Genomic DNA, 18,799 nt, shown 5'->3' with positions numbered 1-18,799 from the left:
CTTCAAGCAAAAGAATCAGCACAGACATTGGATTATTTTACATCCTTTCATTGGATTGAGCCGGAGTCTGCACTGCCCCCCCCCAGGAAATCTTTTCTCTCCCTGATATGAAACTAACACTGGGTATTTGTCAGTCTCACCTGAAACACTATAGAGTCACAGATTACACTGGAGCTGTATTTAACCACAGTGTTTGTTCAAAAAAAAGAGCGTCCACGTAAGCAGCGAAGGGGATTAACGTTTAACCCTCAGCTCAACCTACATTTGAGCTCGCAGATATCGGATCCAGAAGTGAATCACTAATTCAAAGATAAGTCATCATGTATTAAAATTGTATGTGTAAGAACAGCTCGACCAGTTTATTTCATTAAACATTCAATGAAATGTATGAGAATCTAGGCTATTTTTATTTTTTCCATTTAACCAACTTTTATGATACTCTGCTGATGGGAGAAAAAAAAAAAACATATCAAATGAAAAAACATTGTATCATTTTATGTTTTGAGCCATGGTATCTGTTTTTTATTTTATTCTTTTTTTCCACAAATATTTTACTTTTTGTAAATGAGATAACATTACAGAAATGAAATTAATATTATTATTGAAGAGTTTTATTTAAAGTCAAAGACGTAGGCCTCAGTGGAGGACTTCTATTGTGAGGTCCTGAGATGTTTAGAAACGGATAGTAGCGAACTTTTAAAGGCATGGCAACAAAATTACGCTCAAAAGAACTAAATGAGAAAAAAAAAAAAAAGATTATTTTAAAATAAAATGGATAACGTTGAATATTCATGTGGCTGTCCTCTCTTTCCCTGTGTTAATGTTTGTGTGTGTGTGTGTGTATGTGTGTGTGTTCATTTGTTGTGGTATGGCTCTAATCCTGATTCGTCCCTCTACGCTGGGGGGGCTGCCATTTTTAACATATGCGTTAGCTTCCCTCAGCCCTGCAAGTCCATCTGTGAGAGGACTGCATCTCAAAATCTTCCAAATGGCCTCCTTTCCTCCCTTTCAAAAATTTAACTCCTTATTCACACTGAAAAATATTTTTTCTCTTATATTACTCTGAAATCAATAACCAGAAAAGAGATGGGAGGGAAAGGAAGCCATGTTTTTTTTAAACAGAACTCATATGTGTGTCAGCACATGGTGTCAATAATGCTCTGCTTTGATTTGACCCCTGACTTCTAACACTGACCCCTCTTGTCTGACCTCCACTGGACTCTCAACACAGTGAAGTGACCCAAGAAGTAATCAATCAGACTCAGTGAGACCAAGGTACACCACTTCCAATTGCTTTAAAAATCAACTCTGCTGGGTTGCAAACTGTGTTCGCAGATGCCTTCTAACTCTCAACAAACATCACAAAATAACCTCAGAGATGAGCACTTCTTCAAGTTGAATTTAATTCAAACCATCCAAAAATCAATTGCGTGCTACTGCAGACTGCAGCTATGCTTTCAGGGGCAATAACAAGTGTTTTCTTCTTGGGTATTTACATTATTCCAACAGCATCCACCTGAATTCCTCCTCTAACTTTATCTTGAGTATGAATTGTACTTCAAGACAGACTTCAGATGGACTTTACAGATTCTCACATTTATCAAACATGTCAATAACAATGACCGTATGAATTTAGCCGTTAAAAGAATAGTTTGACATTTTGGGAAATAGGCTTATTTGCTTTGTTGCTAAGAGACAGGTGAGAAAATCAATACTCTCATATTATATATATATATACAGACATAAGAGTGGCATCATCTAACTCTGCAAGAAAGTGAATAAATACATTAACTAAAATTATCAAACTATTCCTTTAAGGCACTTTAATCTATAGCTGTTATCTATTAGGTACTTGAGCCTGATAGCAGTTGGTAGCCACACTGAGTGTAAATTCCTGATATATTCAATTGTAAAGCATTTTTCATTTCAAAATCCGGACACTTCTAGCAAATGTATAATGTGCATCTTGGTGCACAGCACTACCTGCTGCTCCATGTCCTACCTTAAGTGTAACGTTGCATCAGAAAGGCTGCTGCGCTGCACCAAAAAGGTTTATTACACCAGCTGCTGAAAGACACGTTTACTTACAGCTTAAACAAAACAGTCTGCTTTGTCCTATGTGAAGTGTATGTGCTGCTATTCTCTCCATCCAACAAGATGAACACATCTGTGTTTACAAAACACTTTCACACCTAACACATATTGTATGGCCTCACTTAAAGGGCACAAAACTCTTCACAATAATACAACCACATATCTGTAGAAGGTTCTTCTGATGCACTCGGTGAGTTTTTAAAAAGGCATAAGGTCACAGAGAGTCCACAACAGCTTGGCATTCAACTGGATGTCAAACAATCCATTCTGCAGTTTTTAATGTGAAATGCTTTTGTTAGGATGTGAGAAGCAGACCTTGTGTCTGGACAGGAGTGCATTTCTGGCGAAAAGGGCAGATTTATTCAGTTTAATATGAATTGCTCACAAAGGAGCACTTAGAAGTGAACCTTCAGTTTATGCATTGCTCTTAGGAGAGCGCATAAAAGCATCCAGTTTGAGATGAATTACTTGCATTTAATAAAAATCTGTTTATTCAAACCCAACAATCATTCAGCCGTGAATCTCTTTTTGAGTAAACACACGGTGGTACAGTAAGCCGACCAGAAAGGAGAGTTTCCATTCGCTGTCTTTGCTGGAAACAACAGAAACAAGGAGACACAGTAACGGACAGGACCACAGAATAAAAAACAAAGAACTGGTGGATTTATTATTTGTTTGGCCTCAAATGACATTTGAGTGAAATATACAAATCGGGGGCATCATTCAATCTCACATCCTTATTTTTCCACTGAATTAAGAGTTGAAATAAAATAGACGTGGAGAGTAAAAAATCCAACAAATCTGTCTGTGGCCGTCCTTCATAACTGAGCTCTCAGTCTGGATGCTTTTATCCAAGGCTCATTAGCCTCCCAGGAGTCTATACAGCTTTAGCCTTGATAGCTAAAACCCATGCACAGTCCCAGGATGAGCCATAGTGTTCTGTATTTATTGCACCATCGGCTCATTCTGAGGGCTGCATCGAGAGCTCTACAGGATGTGTGCTGATGTAGAGGTTTTCACCAAGTATTTGATGAGACAGGTGACATTGAGGTATGTCAGTTTTATTACTAAAAAAGAAAAACTTCTGTGCTGCTGCGCAGGTGGGGCTTTTCTCTGTCAATGAAAAGAACGGCAAAAACCAAACACCTCCCACCTCAAACGGGATGCACCACAATGATTATATGTTCAATATTAAAAGCAATACATGATTACAGAACCAGTGCTGCTCCCAAAACTGACACTAGGTTGCCACCCGCTGGTAAAGACATGAAAATGAAACGGCTCTCACAATGCTGAGGTTGAAACAAAGTGACCTGCGTTGACGATCAATACTGTATTTTCTTGAGGTGATTACGCCTCCACACACTGAAATCATGAGAAAATGTAAACAGGAAGTATGTGGGTCAACTTAGTAACATAACAGGTAAGCATTTACAGGGAATCATTTGAGGATGATGAGGCAGAATTTCTATGATCATAATTTATCAAAACATACATTTCCAAATTGCAGGCTGTTATTTATATAAAGCTTGTTGCTGCAGGCTAATTTAGACAGATGAGTCATGTTACTACATCAGCTCAAACAGCTGCCCGTTTAATGGACTTCTTCAGTGAAAGCTGCAATTATGTTTACAGCATCATTGGCAAACCCTTGGCTTGTTGTCATGCAGCCAAAAAGCTTAGAGTGATGTTAAAAGCGTGTTAGTTTTGAAGAAATTAGTCACCGTCTAGTTCTTTGCCCGCACTCGGCTGATTTTATGATTTCAATTTGTTGCAGTATGTTGGAATTAACCTTTTGTGTTTTTTTTCATCGCTCACTATACCCACTACCACCTCTGCCTTCACTCACACCCTCGACTACATCAACCCACATGTCTCCTCTCCCCTCCCCCTCACTCACCCACCCAGACTCGGATAGCCTCTCCAGCCCCACCCGCCTCAGCCTCAGCCTGTCAGACGGCTCCGAGGACCAGCTGGACCGCCTCCAGCAGGTGGAGCTGGCCAGGACCACACCCATGTCCCAGTGGAGGGCGGGCACTGTGCAGGCCTGGCTTGAGGTTGTCATGGCGATGCCCATGTACATCCGCACCTGCTCGGAGAATGTCAAGAGTGGCAAGGTGGGATAAAACACTGACTGATGATGATGCATTTTTAGATACATTATGGGGCACAATTGCAGATGTATAAAACTTAGATTGTGTGACTTTGGTTGCAGTTGACTGAAACAAGGTTACCTTGACATTTTGCAGGTTTTACTGGGACTAACGGATGAGGACCTGGAACTGGGTTTAGGTGTCAGCAGTTTAATGCATCGCCGTAAACTCCGACTGGCCATTGAAGATTACAGAGATGCTGAGAATGGCAGAGGGTGAGGAAGGGAAACAGAACTGTTGAATAAACTGCACATTACATTATAGTGTAATAGGGCCATCTGTTGGTGAGTTATAGTAACAACATCCATACGCTGTAGTGTGGGATCATCATTTGTTATAACTCTCTGAGGTCACAATATTGACTTTATATATAGAGAGAAATGTTCAGACAAGTTTCAATAAAGGCCACAGTTTCAAGGTTTCCTCCAACAGATGAATGACATGCAGCTTTTTCTATATGTGAATGTTTGTCTGCGTTTTCTCTGCAATAGTGTGATGATTTGTCCTCATTGAACAGCAAACGTAGCCACGTTAAAGGGTCAGTTCTGCAACCTTTAAGCACTGAAAAAGTACATGTGAAATATTCAACAGTAATGTGCCTTTCTACAGTCAGTGTCCTTGTTTCTCTTTATCGTTCGACTCACAGCGAACGGTTTAATTTGGAACTTCTTTCTACTGAAAATATAGACCCTATAAAACTGTTGACGGTGAGTTCTGTAGTTTCTAATGTAACAGGCTTTGAGCACCACAAATGAAAGTCAAATCATCTTCATTGTTTGGTGTCGGCCATCCAAAATGATCTGCATATCTAGATACAACTAAGAGTAAGTGACAAGTGTGATTTGGGTGAAGTGACCTTTTAAGAAATCGTTCCACTCTCTGTCTGTAGGCTGTCAAAGGCTGCAGATATGGATCACCACTGGGTGGCTAAAGCCTGGTTAAGTGATGTGGGTTTGCCTCAGTACTCTCAGGCTTTTCACACCCATTTGGTAGACGGACGCATGCTGAACTCTCTGACACGTCGCGACCTTGAACGTCACCTCAACGTCACCAAGAAGTTCCACCAGGTCAGCTTGCTGCTGGGCATCGAACTGCTGCACTTGCTCAATTTTGACAAGGAGGTAAGCGAGAATACGCAGTAAGTATACACACTGTGCATACGGTATGTACACATGGTTTTATTTTTATGGACAGGCAAAAATAAAACCTTTCAGTTGTGTCAAAAGTGTTTATTAAAATGGTTTCCAGGCACTCCAGGCTCGCCGGATACAATGTGAACACCAGAACATGGATCCTCTGGTATGGACCTCTCATCGGGTCATCAAATGGATCAGAGATATTGACCTCAAGGTGGGTACAGAGAGAAAGAGCGAGTGTAAAATACTCTCTTAACATGTATGTAAATATATCATCTATTTTAAAACCAAAGCTGACACATTTTCTAGCAAAAGTCGCTGCAGTCCATGCAGCCAAGCAAATCTTTTGATTAGATATTTATAATCAACAGATGTTAATGTACTGAGTGTTATAGGAACACTGTCTTGGTATTGTAAGTAATTATGTTTACTCAGCACTCCCTATTGTCACAGAGTGATGAGAAAAACCCTTATTGTTGTACTTCTAAGCTGCTTCTAGATGATTACAAAAGCGTTTGGATAACAGCCTCTATGGTGATGTTGCAATATGAATATCCCCAATCAACACTGTCTACTGTCTTGGCATAGGAAAGTATTTTTCCATTATGAAGCTTGACTGCAATCAGGGTATGTAGAGATAAAGCTGTCTAGGCTGACATCCTGTTAATATCCTCAGGGAGTTTGAATCTGTCCTCATGTCAAACAGCAACAAATGAATCAATATGTTCTTTGTCACAGAGCATATTTGACATCACTTTTCAGCAACAGTTGATCTCCCCATCTTTACCTTTATCCAGGAGGGGCTATACTGTACCATCAGAGGATTTAAGATTTGATGTTATGAATGAAATAAGTCACTCTTTCCTTCTGCATGTGCAGGAGTTTGCTGAAAGCCTCTTAAACAGTGGAGTTCATGGTGCTGTCTTGGTACTTGACCCGACTTTTAACACTGACGCCATGGCAACAGTGCTGGGGATCCCCAACAGCAAGCACATGGTTCGCAGACACCTTATTGAGGAGATGAAAATCCTGATTTGTCCGGCCAGGTGAGCAGACAGAGACTCCAGCTGTAGGTTCCAGTTAGCCTCTGTTTAGGTGCAAGTTGATAAGAGATCCTTGCATCAGAAGGGGACTATTTTTGACATTTGAGAGAAAATTCTATAAGTTACAGACTGCAGCTCCCTGTTCCCAACACTCTGATCCCTCCCATGCTTCCTGCAGGACAGACGCCAAACAGGACTTTGAGCGTTTAGGCCTGGGAACACCACCAACACTGCTTCGCCAGAACTCCCTGGGCAGGCCGCCCAGCTCTACTAGCCGACACACTGATGACGAGGGCTCACTGAGAAGGAGGGCTGTCAAGGTGGGTGGAGGGCGATGACCTACCTGGAAGCTTCCAAGAGTTGTATCTCTTAATTTTAGCCTATGATATAAGTATTATATTCAGGGTTGGGCATTTTGATTCTGCAAATACTAATAATAGTGCAGAAGAACTTGTTGCTGCATATAACAGATTTGACACAGCAGGTGTATAACATTAATGAGACAAAACAAGCTGTATGACAGCAGGCTGAATACAACATTACACAACACAACACTATAAACATACAGCATTACACAACACTGGAGAATATTTCCCACATCAAATGAGCTGTAATGATAATCTTGTCTTCGGTTGCACCAAACAAACAGAGAAAAAACAGCCTTGATTGAGTGTATTTGTAGTAAAAATGATGTGTTTGTGTTCCAGCCTCCAACAGGCTTCAGCCCCAAAGCCCGCAGTGGGCGGGACTTGAGTTGCCATAGCAGCTATGGCTCCCTTCCTCGGGAAGGTCGAGACCAGACTCCACCCAGAACCGAGGGGAGCCCGATCCGCGGTTACACCAGCATCGAGGTCACCAATGTGTGAGGTCATCAGAGACGTCAGCGTCATCACAGCTACGATCTACGTCATGGACATTTGTCTTCTATGTGTACCTGAACATGAGATGGTTATGTTTTTGTAAAGATGAGCCTTTACAGGACAGATTGCACTTTTTTAAAGGGACAGGTTTCTTTTTTATAAGTTTCCTGGTTTAAGGAAAACTGTGTCAGAGTCGTTGTGGGCAAGTGGTGTTTTGATTGTTTCGAGGGCAGTCGTTTCTATTCCCCAACGCCAGAATCATGAGATGAAGGACTGAAGCTAAATGATTATTTTTCTATTTCTTTGTGTGAACGGTTCTTTGTGAACCAGGCAGGATGTGACTTGGCAGTTTGTTTTTGTTGACTAAGTGACAAGCAGTCTGTTTACCTGAAGGAAATGAGATTTTAAAATAAGATAGTTTGTATTATACAGGGTACTTGATGACAAAATGAAAAAAAGTTTCATATCAGTGTAAATTGTTCTTGTTTGATTCAGTTCTCTTTAAATTTCTGCTGTTTTCGTGATGCCTTGCCAATGTAGCTAAGGACAATTAACAAAAAAAAAAAAAAGACTTGAATTGAGTTTTAAATTCTAGAGTATATGTTTGATAGTCATTTTTCATCTTGCACATTTACACTGTTGTGTCTAAACAAAGGTAGCACCCTCTTCAGATGTTTTATACTGTGCAGTGAACATGGAAAAAGATTTGGACAAAGCCAACAAAAGATGACTGCAGAGCTGTACGTCCGTGGAAGCCTGTGGGCTAAAAAGTGTGAGGATGCAAATATGTGAAATGGTAAGACTGTTCCTTTTAATGAAATAAAAGAAATGAAATAAAATCTTATGATTACACCTTTGCACATATCTTCAGCAAAAAGTTAAACATAAACACGGGTGGATGATGGACGTAACTTCTTAAACTGCGATGTGTCTGTAAGTGTGTCTGAAGAAAATGGTGAAGATAAGAGGTAAAACACTTCAGTCTTGAAAGCAGAATATCAAAATATTAATGTTTTAAGTTCCACAAGTCAGTATTTTTCACAGTAACAATGAATAAAGTGATTACATGTCATGCTAATGGTTTGCTTGGTTGCACAATCACAAAACCACAGAGAATTATCAGCCGACTCTGCAGTTCTGTGGAACTTTACTCACTGTTTTGGTTTTACAGCCACAAATATCCTGTACGGTTCAGTCTCACTGCTTTAATCAACGCTGCTGTTTTCAGCAACAAAAAGCTCCAGTAAACCTACTGTAAGCTAACTGTCCAGTACCAAACAGCAAAGGTAGCATCTAAGTAGTTGGGGAAGCAAGTCGCATATATGGCAGCTATAGAGCCAGCTGTTGTGCTCAGGAACTTGACTCCAAATAAATGCTAGATGCTTAAATATGCGACTGTTTGCTAACACGCCATAATAACTTTATAGGGAAATAATATTGCAGTGCTCTGTGTCTTTCAGTTTGTTTTGAATTAGACTTCCCCCAGTGGATAAAAACAAACAAGCGGACCAACAAAAGTGAGCACAAAAAAGATGATTACAAGTTGATTGGTCAGATTAGGAATGAATGAAATGTATGAATGAGAGGAGCTTTGACTTTGTGGGAAAGGAAATGATGGAGATGCTGGAAAATGAATGAATGGAAGTTGACAACAGTAAGAATAAAAGGACAAACAATCTTCCTTATCGAACTCATTTGCATGACTAAAGGTTTATGAGGCAGTCTGTGTGGTTCAGTGCCTCCGCTGTACTGCAGCTTGGGGTCCAGCTCAGTGATCACCTTTGTATGCTAGTTCTGTACACGTGACAAATCTCAGAGCATTTTGAGAGATGAGTCACTCCAGCATCATTTGCTGCTGTTAGACATGTTATTTCAAGTCTCTGTTGCGCCTCTACGTAATATAGTATGGTGCAACTCTCTCCTCTTATTCACGATGACTCAGACTTTGGAGCAAGCGAATGTTGACACAGCACCAAGTGAGACAGCTAAGCTCTGGCTGGCTGCTGTATCTTTCTGACTGGCACCTTTCCGGTAAACCCACCCATGGTTGGCAAAAATGAAACGAGCAATTCATTATATGATGGGCCTTTGTACTCAACACCTTTGTGATATCAGAGGTATGAGTAGTGAAGGTGTGTCAGGTGAAGTGAAATGAACTAAACAAATTATTAAGGAAACATTCAGTGGAGAGATGTTATTACATGTTCATGACACATCCGTAAGACCAAGATCAACCATTATACATTAGTGGATGTGAATGATTGTGCAAGTCGGACTGCAGCAACAAAATCAAGACAGTGTTTTTCAAGGGGCAGATACACAGAACAGAATATTGACTGAAGAATCTAATGCCACTTATCATATCTATAGCCTGAGCAACTGGCTAAGCTTAGAGGCCTTGCAAGTCAAGTTTATCTATTTTACTGTGAGATTATTCCAGTGCAGAACTTAATTTGATTGCAGGCTAACAGTGATAGGAGTTCAAGTCAAACTATAAGATGCAATCAAGATGTAATCAAGGCTTTTTACTGTGGTTCTCTGTCTGTCTTTTCCTGTGTGTGTGTGTGTAATAAAACAGAGGAACCACACAAAAGCTTAAGAGGAAGAAAACCTCCCTAGAGCGCAGAACAACGGAGTTCCCTCACTGAAAAAGAACAATACATCAAGTGGCCAGGATTGGGACTGGTTTTGTCATTATTGTAAAATAGGCCAGTCCGTGTTCTGGCAGGCCAATACAGTAGAGGAGACAGGGACGAGGAAGTGGAGCCAAGTGGAGTTGATTATTACTGTCCAGGGTAACTCTCCAAAATCTAAATGGCATACGAGCAAACATAAGCACGAACACACAGACGCCTGTATTGTGTTGAGTAAAGGCATGAGGCATGACCGTCTGAGTCATGTCAAAAGGGCTTGAAAGGATTGATGGGGAATAGGTTATATATTTACAGAGAAGAAGATAAAGGTTGATTACGTCAGACTGATATGAAACTGACTCATCTGTCAATGTTTACAGCATGGGGAAGTTTTGAGTCTTGTTTGGTGATAACAGTTGTTATTCATGTTGTAAAACAGTGGATCACAAATTGACTTGGCATGTATTGTTATGTACATCAGAAACTATTGGGGCGTTGACCACAGGAACTTTCTCAGAACGTTTTGAGAAACCAAGGAACTAAACTATAAGTATTTTAACAGCAGGGACTAAACGTAGTTCCTGTATGATAGAACTAAAAGAGTCATAGTCATGTGACCTTCAGTCAACAGAAATATTCCACTCTGGGATTTTCCTTCAGTTTGTTTCACACCTCAATTCATAACCAAAATTTTCCTTTCTACATGTAGAGCCTCACCAAAGATGACTTTTTTTTTTTTTACTCCAAATGATGAGAAAATTATGAAACTAACAGAAAACTACAAACACAACTGTCTTTCCCAACTGCATACAAGATACTAATTGTAACAATGTTTTGAATGTGGTATGGTACATTCACATCAAAAATCTGCAAAGGTATATTTATAAATGCCAGCATGCACAATAGTGTCATGATTTACAACAGGCCTTTTTCACAGAGAACATTTTGACATGTCACAGTAGTAAAAACACAGGTTTAAATAATAATGATGATTAATGATGGCTGAATTCCATTTAGCTGCTTCAGTTTCAGGGTCCTGATACAGTATTGTGCATGCTTGCTCATGTCACAATGTCATGGCTTACTGGGACAGCTGAACAAAATTAATATTATTAATAAAACTTTAACTTTTCCCTCTGCAGAATGACAAGTTGAAATGTCTGCTGGGATCTGAAGGAAACTTACACAGCTAAATGGAATTCAGCCATCATTCATTTTATTTTTTACACATGGTTTCCTACTGTGACATGTCAAAATCCATGATTAAAGGCCTGTTATTGTGGATGGACATCAACTAATGATTATTTATATTGATAATTATTGGTCTATAAAATGGCAGAAAATAGTGAAACATGACCGTTACAATTTGCCAACAGCAAAGGTTTTGATGTCTTTAGATGTCTTGTTTTGTCTGACAACAGGCCAAAGCCCCAAGATATTCTGTTTGCAATCATGTATGACAAAGAAAAGCATGAAATCATTTAAATCATGAATCATTTAAAAAGCTGAAAACAGCAAACTTTTGGCATTTTTGCATAAAAAACTTTAAACATTTTTTAAACCCAAGTAATATTCATATGTTGAATTGTATGTTGCTGGTAGACACATTTTCCCATTTTCCCATTTTCAGCTGACCTGCGATGCCCTGACTGAAATACTTTCGAGGCTCCATTTGCTTTGCATTTAATTTGAATTACAGTATTTCATTGGAAATGTTCTACTTTAAATATAAGTTTCAAATAACACATTCTTCATTCCTGGAAAGTACCTGTTTTTTTTTTTTAAGGAATTTACGAAACTGTGAAATCAAGCGTTGCCCTGATTTTATGACGATATATACATGATATTATATATCTTGTCTGTTGAATTGTATGTTCCAGGCATTTTATAACACAGCAAAATGAAGAGACCAGTACAAGAAAAATCATTTGGCGTGTTTAAAAGTTAGTAGTAGTTGACTGATGCTGGAAACTGAGGAAACTTGCGCTGCGGCTGTGTAAGCAGAAGTAAAATACCAAAAATACTTCCTCACATTCAGTGGCATCTTGTGACATACGCTACTGTCACCTAGGGCGCCAAATGAAGGGGGGAGGGGGACCAAATGAGTGGCAGTGTTTTTTACTGACAGGTGTGCTTGTACACAGCTTTTGGAAACACTCATTCTCCATTCATATGATGTGTTCAGACAGAATGCAAATTTTTTTGTGCGGATCAATTACATACAAAGTCAATGCAAAGACTAACCGAGTAAATTTAGACACTGAACACAAACACACAGACACACTTCCCACAGACACAGTCGGTGCCTGCTACTGCTAGCTAGCTTACAGCTAATGTACAGTAATGTATTTTGGCTGTTTAAAACAATCATCATTATCATTTAAACACAAATGATCCAGCGGTCAAACTGACGCAAGGTGAAAATTTGCTTTGTGTTCTTTATTAACACAGCTTTTAAGTTTGTCCTCTGTTTTTCCCCCATTGACTTGCATGAGTTTTCATCTGGTTTGTATTTCAAAGCCTTATTATTTAGTCAGTTTTTGCCTGACAGCCACCAACATTAATGTGCTACATCATGCCATGCCACCAAAGACTCACACACACATTTTTATTTTTTTTAAAACCTTTTTTATTGGGTTTTACAAGATTATACAACATTTGAATCAAAGACAAATATAATTACCTTTTATAATGATCCATCAAGGAACAAAGACATGTATTTTTATAAAGGAGTGGGCACTGAACCTGCTAGACTCAGAACAGTAACACACATGCACATACCAGCAGGGAAACAAACAAACTGGAAAACAACAAAAACACATAATAATGAGGATGTTCAATAGCACATTAATGTTGTGCCACCAAACACTCTTGAATGCACCTTGACCCCAACTTGCCTTTTTATCTGAGGGCTGGGAGGACTCTGGAAGTAGCCTACCATTGGTACACTTAATTTAAGTGTGAATTCATTTTTGAAGTTCTTGGACTGGAGGTACTATTGTTGCTCTTTTTTGGGGGCTCTGATAGCAAATCTCGCCTAGGGCATCAACATAATCAGGGGGCGTAAACTGCAATAACACTCCTATGGCCACATTTCACAAAGACATACCATGGACATAAAGATACGTGTTTTTGCACATTATTGTATTGTATTTATTTGGACAATGTACAGTACTGCACCAGAGTTAGCTTTAAAGCTCATTTTCATCTGCAGTCCCTTACAAATAAAACATATAACAGCACAATAACAAACGGTACAAAGCAAAAAAAAGAAAGCAAAAAAGCAAAAGCAAAAAGATAAAAGCATCTGTATACATATACAGCTTTAACAGGCTGTAGGCATCAGTTTTTGTCAGACTCACTTCTTTTTGGTACGACACCGGCCCCGCCCACACGGTTCTGCATCCAGCAGCAGGTAGTGAAAGGGTTAACTTCTAAACTGGAAGTGTGGTGCTGCTGAGCCCCCTCCTCTCCCGCTCTCTCCCTCTCTGTCCGCCTCTGAAGAAAGTTCCTGATCCATAAACGCTATTTGATACAAAAACTATGCTACACAAACTCCTATACGCGTCGGCGGAGTTTGAAAAGCAACAACACACCTCCTCCCAGCTGTGAGAAGAAGAAGAAGAAGAGGAAGAAGAAGAGTTACTTATTATCAAACGATGGAAAGGTGAGTGTAAAACCGACACACTCGCTCGTCGATGTATTCATTTGCACCGCTGAAATGTTACGAAAAGTTACACAATAGTCGAAGTTTTAAAAGGTTTCAGTCCTGGAAAGTTTTTGTTGCACTGCATGAAGTGTCCTGCTGTGTCAACGTAAGCAACCCGCCCAGTGTTGTAGCAAAGCGGACACTGCATGTGTTCAACGGGAAAATATGTTACTGTGAGAATTTAATACTCAAACAGGCTCCAGCTTTACATTTAGACACTCAAAAAACATAGTTAAGCTCATTATCTGACCTAAACTATAATGTTGAATAAACTTAGAGACTTTTGTGATGAGTTGGCTGTAGAGTAAGAATAAAACACACAAGACCACACACAATAATTACATGTTGTACAGGGTTATGTGGGATGAAGGGTTTTTCATGAGCAAGCCTGTCAATGTCTTACTTACTTTACTGTAAAAACCCGCCCTGTGGTGAAATATAACCTTTAGGCTGCTCTGTAAGTAGGCCTACAATAGTGTAATATGTGACATGTTGCACAGCTGTGCCAGGCGTGTGCGATTATTGTCTGTGTGCCTGTGAGTCATGATGTGATTTTGCATTGTGTCACAGCTGTCATGATGACAATAAGTCAGTCTACTAAAACAATTATCAGCTGTATTTAGTATACAGCTTAATACTTTGCGAGGATGATGAAGTATTGATACTGCATTATAGTGGCCAGTACTGGAAAACACTTGAATCCGCTCGAGTACACTGAGATAAGTCAAACACAGGAACTTCCCAGCTCTAGTCTCATGCCAAGCATTCTTCTGTGAGAAGGTATCTCTGATTCAGAGTGGGGGTTTGCTGGCTGTCCCACTCTCTCCCAGCAGGTTTGGGCACGTTTGTAGACACTTAACTTTGCTCGTTTATCTGAGGTTAAATGTCTGATAGGAGTATTTAATGATAACAGAGTTTTATATATAGATAGTTTATTCCTTGGACTTTTGTCTGAGTTTTATTTTCAACTCCCAGATGTCCTCCTCCTCTCTTTAAACTAGCAAAGATTTATTTCTAAAGTTATAGTGGAGGGAAGCCTTGTGATCCATGGCCTGTTATAAGTATGCAGTAAATCTGCAAATATGCTCATTGGTCATGCTCATTGCATTTCAGAGAATTAGATTACTGTGTACAACAGTGAAATGAATGCTAAGCTATTAATGTTTGGTTTTGGATTCACAGTAAACACTTTATGATACAAGATGGGGAAACAGAAGAAAGTACAGTATAGCTGCCAAGATATTGTAATATTTCTGGTGGTCATAGCTGTCCTTTTCTACCCTTGTAATGTGTTGACACTGGGTAACTAGTGACTCTCGGGAGGTGAGCATGCTGTAAATTTTTTACCACACAACACGCCTTTCCGTAGAAGCCTCAGTGGTATTTTAAGTCAGTGAGTTTTATGCTCTGTCCATTTCACTGAAAAATGGACTTGGACTCTCATAAAGAACAAATCTCTGGGCCGCAGAGGCATGTTCAGCAATATCTTCATAGATGACGTTCATATCTTAAAAGGAGAGCTCTGGCTGGTTGGAGTCATACAACTTCAGATACCAGCTCGCAAGAGGTCCAATTTTTTCAAAAGGGCACAACCAAAAATAATAGTTTGGATGTTCTGTGACGTTTTCAGCATCAGGGTTGTTTTACAGGAAAGGTCAGAAACAACTATATTTAAAATGTTAGATTTTTTTGTTACATTCTGTGGTATCTTATGTTTGTTTTTAAGGTTTCTAGTCTGTGTCTGACCTCATGCATTTCACTCAACAGTTTTTGACCTCACCGCAGCTGGTCTGACTGAATTTGAGGGACTGACAAGATGCGTTCCAGTGTGGATGGACCACCAGACCCTCATAGCAGAGGAGGCACCAGCAACAACAGTAATAACAACAACAACAACAGCAGCAGCACTGAGAACAGTGGAAACTCTGGTTCCCAGTATGCACTGTGTGCTTTGGGGGTTGGGCTTGTTGCCCTCGGCATTGTGATGATTGTGTGGAGTGTAGTACCTGCGGACACGGCCGGTAACAGCAGCAATACAGGAGGAGGAGATGGAGATCATGGTGGCAGGAAGAATAAAGCGTCCTCTGTGGCCTTTGTCTTGGTGGGTTCTGGGGTGGTCATGCTGCTGCTGTCCTTGTGTCTGGGAATGAGGAATAAACAGCGGGAGCAGATGAGGCTCCAGGAGTCCCACAGAGGAGTGGCAGCTACTGAGCAGGAGGAAAGAGAAATGTGAGTCCAAGTCATAGATTTCTGACTAAATCATATAAGCACATCAAGAATATAGCATTATAATCCAACATGAATACTTTATGTTTCTTGTTATGTGTGTGAGAAGAAGGCTCAACATCAGTTTTAAATGAATGAGAATGTATTTGACGATTAAAAACTAAGTCTTTGGAAAGGACTTTCTGTCAACAATATTTTACTCGTCCTATAACTTGATAAGAAGATAATCCATGACGTTAATAGTTTTGGCTGATATTCCTTCTCTCTGATATCTGAGACTTGAGACTTGGCTGCTTAAAAACTACTTTTTGCTGTATCAGGAGTTTTTAGTCTCCTGAGTTGATTAAGCAACGTCATAGTAAGATAATTTGAAGCTTTTTGATGTCACACTCTGAGGACTTGAATGTTAAGAGCATCCCACCAGCGAGCACATGATTGCACAGCTCTAAGCTATCAATCCCCAAACAACTAAAATCTGTCAAACACTTAAAATGTTCCTTGATAAGCATTTGAGAATCATCAAATATTGCTTTTATATTATTATCCTACACTTTTTAGCTCTAGCAGTGGACCTGTTGGTGTACACGTAATGATTCATGTGTGCCATTCATGTATGTTTCTATAAATGTCTGCAGTGCTGAGGAGCAAGCCCAGCGTTACGCTGTACCCACCTATGAAGAGGCAGTAGGCAGTGGCCAGTACCCTGTCCGGCAGAGCAACCCTAACCCAAGCTCCTCCCAGCTACCCTCCTACGACGACTTGGTCCAAGTTGATGGGGTGCGGTATGAATTCGAGGGGCCAGAGGTCCAAGCAACTGAGGCACAGCCTGCTCCAGCTTCTGGTGCTCCCTCTGCTGCTTCCACTTCAAATCATAGACCTGGGAAAAGTAGCCGCAAACTCCTCCCTATCAAGATCCGCAGGATTAAATCAGAGAAGATGCACATGAAAAATATTGATAATTCTCAGCCAGCAGCTGGAATGAGTATAGAACCACTTACCCCGCCTCCGCAGTATGAGGATAAAGTGCCACCGCTTTAAGATCAGGGTGACCATGTTTAAAACAATCTACTGAATTACTGGAATTCTCTGTGATCACCGTATGTGGATCTGGGTCGGCCTTGTTGAGCCAAGACTTGAAGATGGCTCCTTTTGCAGAATGTTCTTAGTGGCACTTTGTTATGAAACACAGTATCTGTTCAAATCTATCATTCATGCCACGTCACTCCAAAGCACTGAACAGAAGAAACTTTTCTTTTTTAAATGTTGGATGTCACTGGATCTTGGAAACAGTTGCAGACAGATAGTGACGGACATAGTCTGGATGGATACTTTTTTATGGCACTTTGGAATAAAAGCACACACCAAATGCAGTTTTCCTCTATGCCCAAGTCGTTTTCTGTTCATTAACAACTCACTGACATGTGAGTTGACCTCTGAAGAGATCACAAGACATCAGTGAGTGGTTCTAGTGAGGATTTGTGTGCACGCTTAAATGGATATGAGCAGGGCACTCATTTTGTGAAGGAGCTGCTGTTTAGGCAGTGTATCACCCTGACAGGCTCTGGATTACTACTGCCAGGGGTTTACCAGGTATAGACTCCACAGTGAGTGACTGAGCACTGTATATACTCAGCAGGTGTCATTTTACACATAAACTCTCACTGCCAACAATATTGTCTCTCCTGGTAATCTAGAGTTTTGCAGTAAATGACAATTTCAATAAGTGTTAATTGCTATACAGAGCAAGACAGCCTACTTCCATGTTAGTTTCTGTTCAGCTAGCTTATCTGAAAGATAATACTGTTGTTTTCTGTCCAAGATAAATGGGGTATCTACTGCTGTACTGGACAGCTGCATTTGATATTTTTAATCGAGATGAAACAAGGCTTATTTTGTTAGTATTTATGAACTACAGTTCCCATGACTCTTGGCCATAGGAACTGTCACTCTACCAAAACCTAATGGGAAATGTACTTTTGGTGTTGAATGCTTGTTTTATCTTACTTATTATATCAAGACACTAAAATGTTGCCATCCAGTACTGCAGTATATTTATTAAATGGAACAGAAACACTAGTTTGAAAGATGGATAAAATAAACACTCTACAGCACATGGTCTGGTCATGGTCAAAGCTATGTGATGTTAAAGTTGTGGGTATTTCTTTAATGAGTGGGACATATGGGCCTAAATTAGAAAATTATTGCATTTACTGTTAGTTGTATCATTAAAGACGCTATGAGAGTGTATCTTTACTTCCTTAAAGCTGTATTAAACAAATTTTGACCAGTAGGGGGCATACAGACCCCAAAACAAACACAGCCCTAATCCAGCATTAGTATATCACTTATCACAGCTAAGAAGTTAGCAAACAGTTGCCTGTGTGCAACAAAGACACAGATGAACTAAAAGTGACGTAGAGTTGAGTTGATGGTTAAGGTACGACCGAAAGGTCATTCAAAAGTGAGAGAATTGAAGGAGGCTGTTGTTAAAAATATCTTCTGGATTTAATGGATGAAATTGTGTATTCACCTTATCTAGTGCAGCACCAGTGGTCAAAATTACAGAGAAATTGTTTCGTTGGAAGAAACAATTTCCCAGGAAGTTGAGGGTGTCTTCTCATGGAGTCTGGTAGGAGTGGTCATGCTAACATGTTGTAATATTAAAGAGTTAAGTGCCTTTGTGTTCAGAAATACAATGCTGCTCTTCCTAAAACATTTCAAAAGACATTGTATGACTGAAGTTGAGTTTCACTTCCAGTGCAGTGTTGCTTTTATTTTAAAAACGGCGGGTAGAGAAGGAAGTGTGCAAGAGAATGATGGAAGGAGCTCGCGAATAGCTGAAAGCCTTTACCCTGTAGCCATGGTGAACACAGTTGAGCTGTGAAGGCAGTTGTGTAGTCTTCACTTGTTTTTGTTCTTATTCAAGATGACCAACAGAAAGACTC

The 18,799-nt window shown here is 40.0% G+C and overlaps 2 protein-coding genes across 3 annotated transcripts; both read left to right on the top strand.

Annotated features, from left to right (window-relative positions):
- Positions 1 to 3,254: 3,254 nt before the first annotated feature.
- LOC122982123 (kazrin-A-like) lies at positions 3,255 to 8,136 on the top strand. The gene is made up of 7 exons (XM_044351166.1): positions 3,255 to 4,211; positions 4,344 to 4,462; positions 5,137 to 5,368; positions 5,496 to 5,597; positions 6,263 to 6,429; positions 6,605 to 6,746; positions 7,134 to 8,136. The coding sequence occupies exons 1-7, from the start codon at positions 3,852 to 3,854 to the stop codon at positions 7,290 to 7,292; spliced, it is 1,281 nt and encodes a 426-aa protein (XP_044207101.1). The 5' UTR covers positions 3,255 to 3,851; the 3' UTR covers positions 7,293 to 8,136.
- A 5,079-nt stretch (positions 8,137 to 13,215) lies between these two features.
- On the top strand, positions 13,216 to 17,227 carry tmem51a (transmembrane protein 51a). 2 transcript variants are annotated; one of them, XM_044352412.1, is made up of 3 exons: positions 13,216 to 13,586; positions 15,396 to 15,857; positions 16,490 to 17,227. In XM_044352412.1, the coding sequence occupies exons 2-3, from the start codon at positions 15,445 to 15,447 to the stop codon at positions 16,890 to 16,892; spliced, it is 816 nt and encodes a 271-aa protein (XP_044208347.1). In that variant the 5' UTR covers positions 13,216 to 13,586; positions 15,396 to 15,444; the 3' UTR covers positions 16,893 to 17,227. The 2 variants fall into 2 exon arrangements, with proteins under 2 accessions (XP_044208347.1, XP_044208348.1); XM_044352413.1 differs by lacking the exon at positions 13,216 to 13,586 and adding an exon at positions 14,244 to 14,461.
- The last annotated feature ends 1,572 nt before the right edge of the window (positions 17,228 to 18,799 follow it).

Source organism: Thunnus albacares, chromosome 5, assembly GCF_914725855.1.
Source record: "Thunnus albacares chromosome 5, fThuAlb1.1, whole genome shotgun sequence".
In the NCBI taxonomy this organism is placed as follows: Eukaryota; Metazoa; Chordata; class Actinopteri; order Scombriformes; family Scombridae; genus Thunnus; species Thunnus albacares.
The sequence above is the reverse complement of the archived record's forward strand: the minus strand, read 5'-3'. Positions and strand labels throughout refer to the sequence as shown.

Bases quoted from the DNA above. Each gene is read 5' to 3' on its own strand.
- LOC122982123 (XM_044351166.1), top strand. From the start codon at position 3,852: ATGATTTCAATTTGTTGCAGTATGTTGGAATTAACCTTTTGTGTTTTT. The intron at 4,212-4,343 runs GTGGGATAAAAC...GACATTTTGCAG, and splicing joins AGAATGTCAAGAGTGGCAAG to GTTTTACTGGGACTAACGGA. The intron at 4,463-5,136 runs GTGAGGAAGGGA...CTCTGTCTGTAG, and splicing joins GATGCTGAGAATGGCAGAGG to GCTGTCAAAGGCTGCAGATA.
- tmem51a (XM_044352412.1), top strand. From the start codon at position 15,445: ATGCGTTCCAGTGTGGATGGACCACCAGACCCTCATAGCAGAGGAGGC. The intron at 15,858-16,489 runs GTGAGTCCAAGT...AAATGTCTGCAG, and splicing joins GAGCAGGAGGAAAGAGAAAT to TGCTGAGGAGCAAGCCCAGC.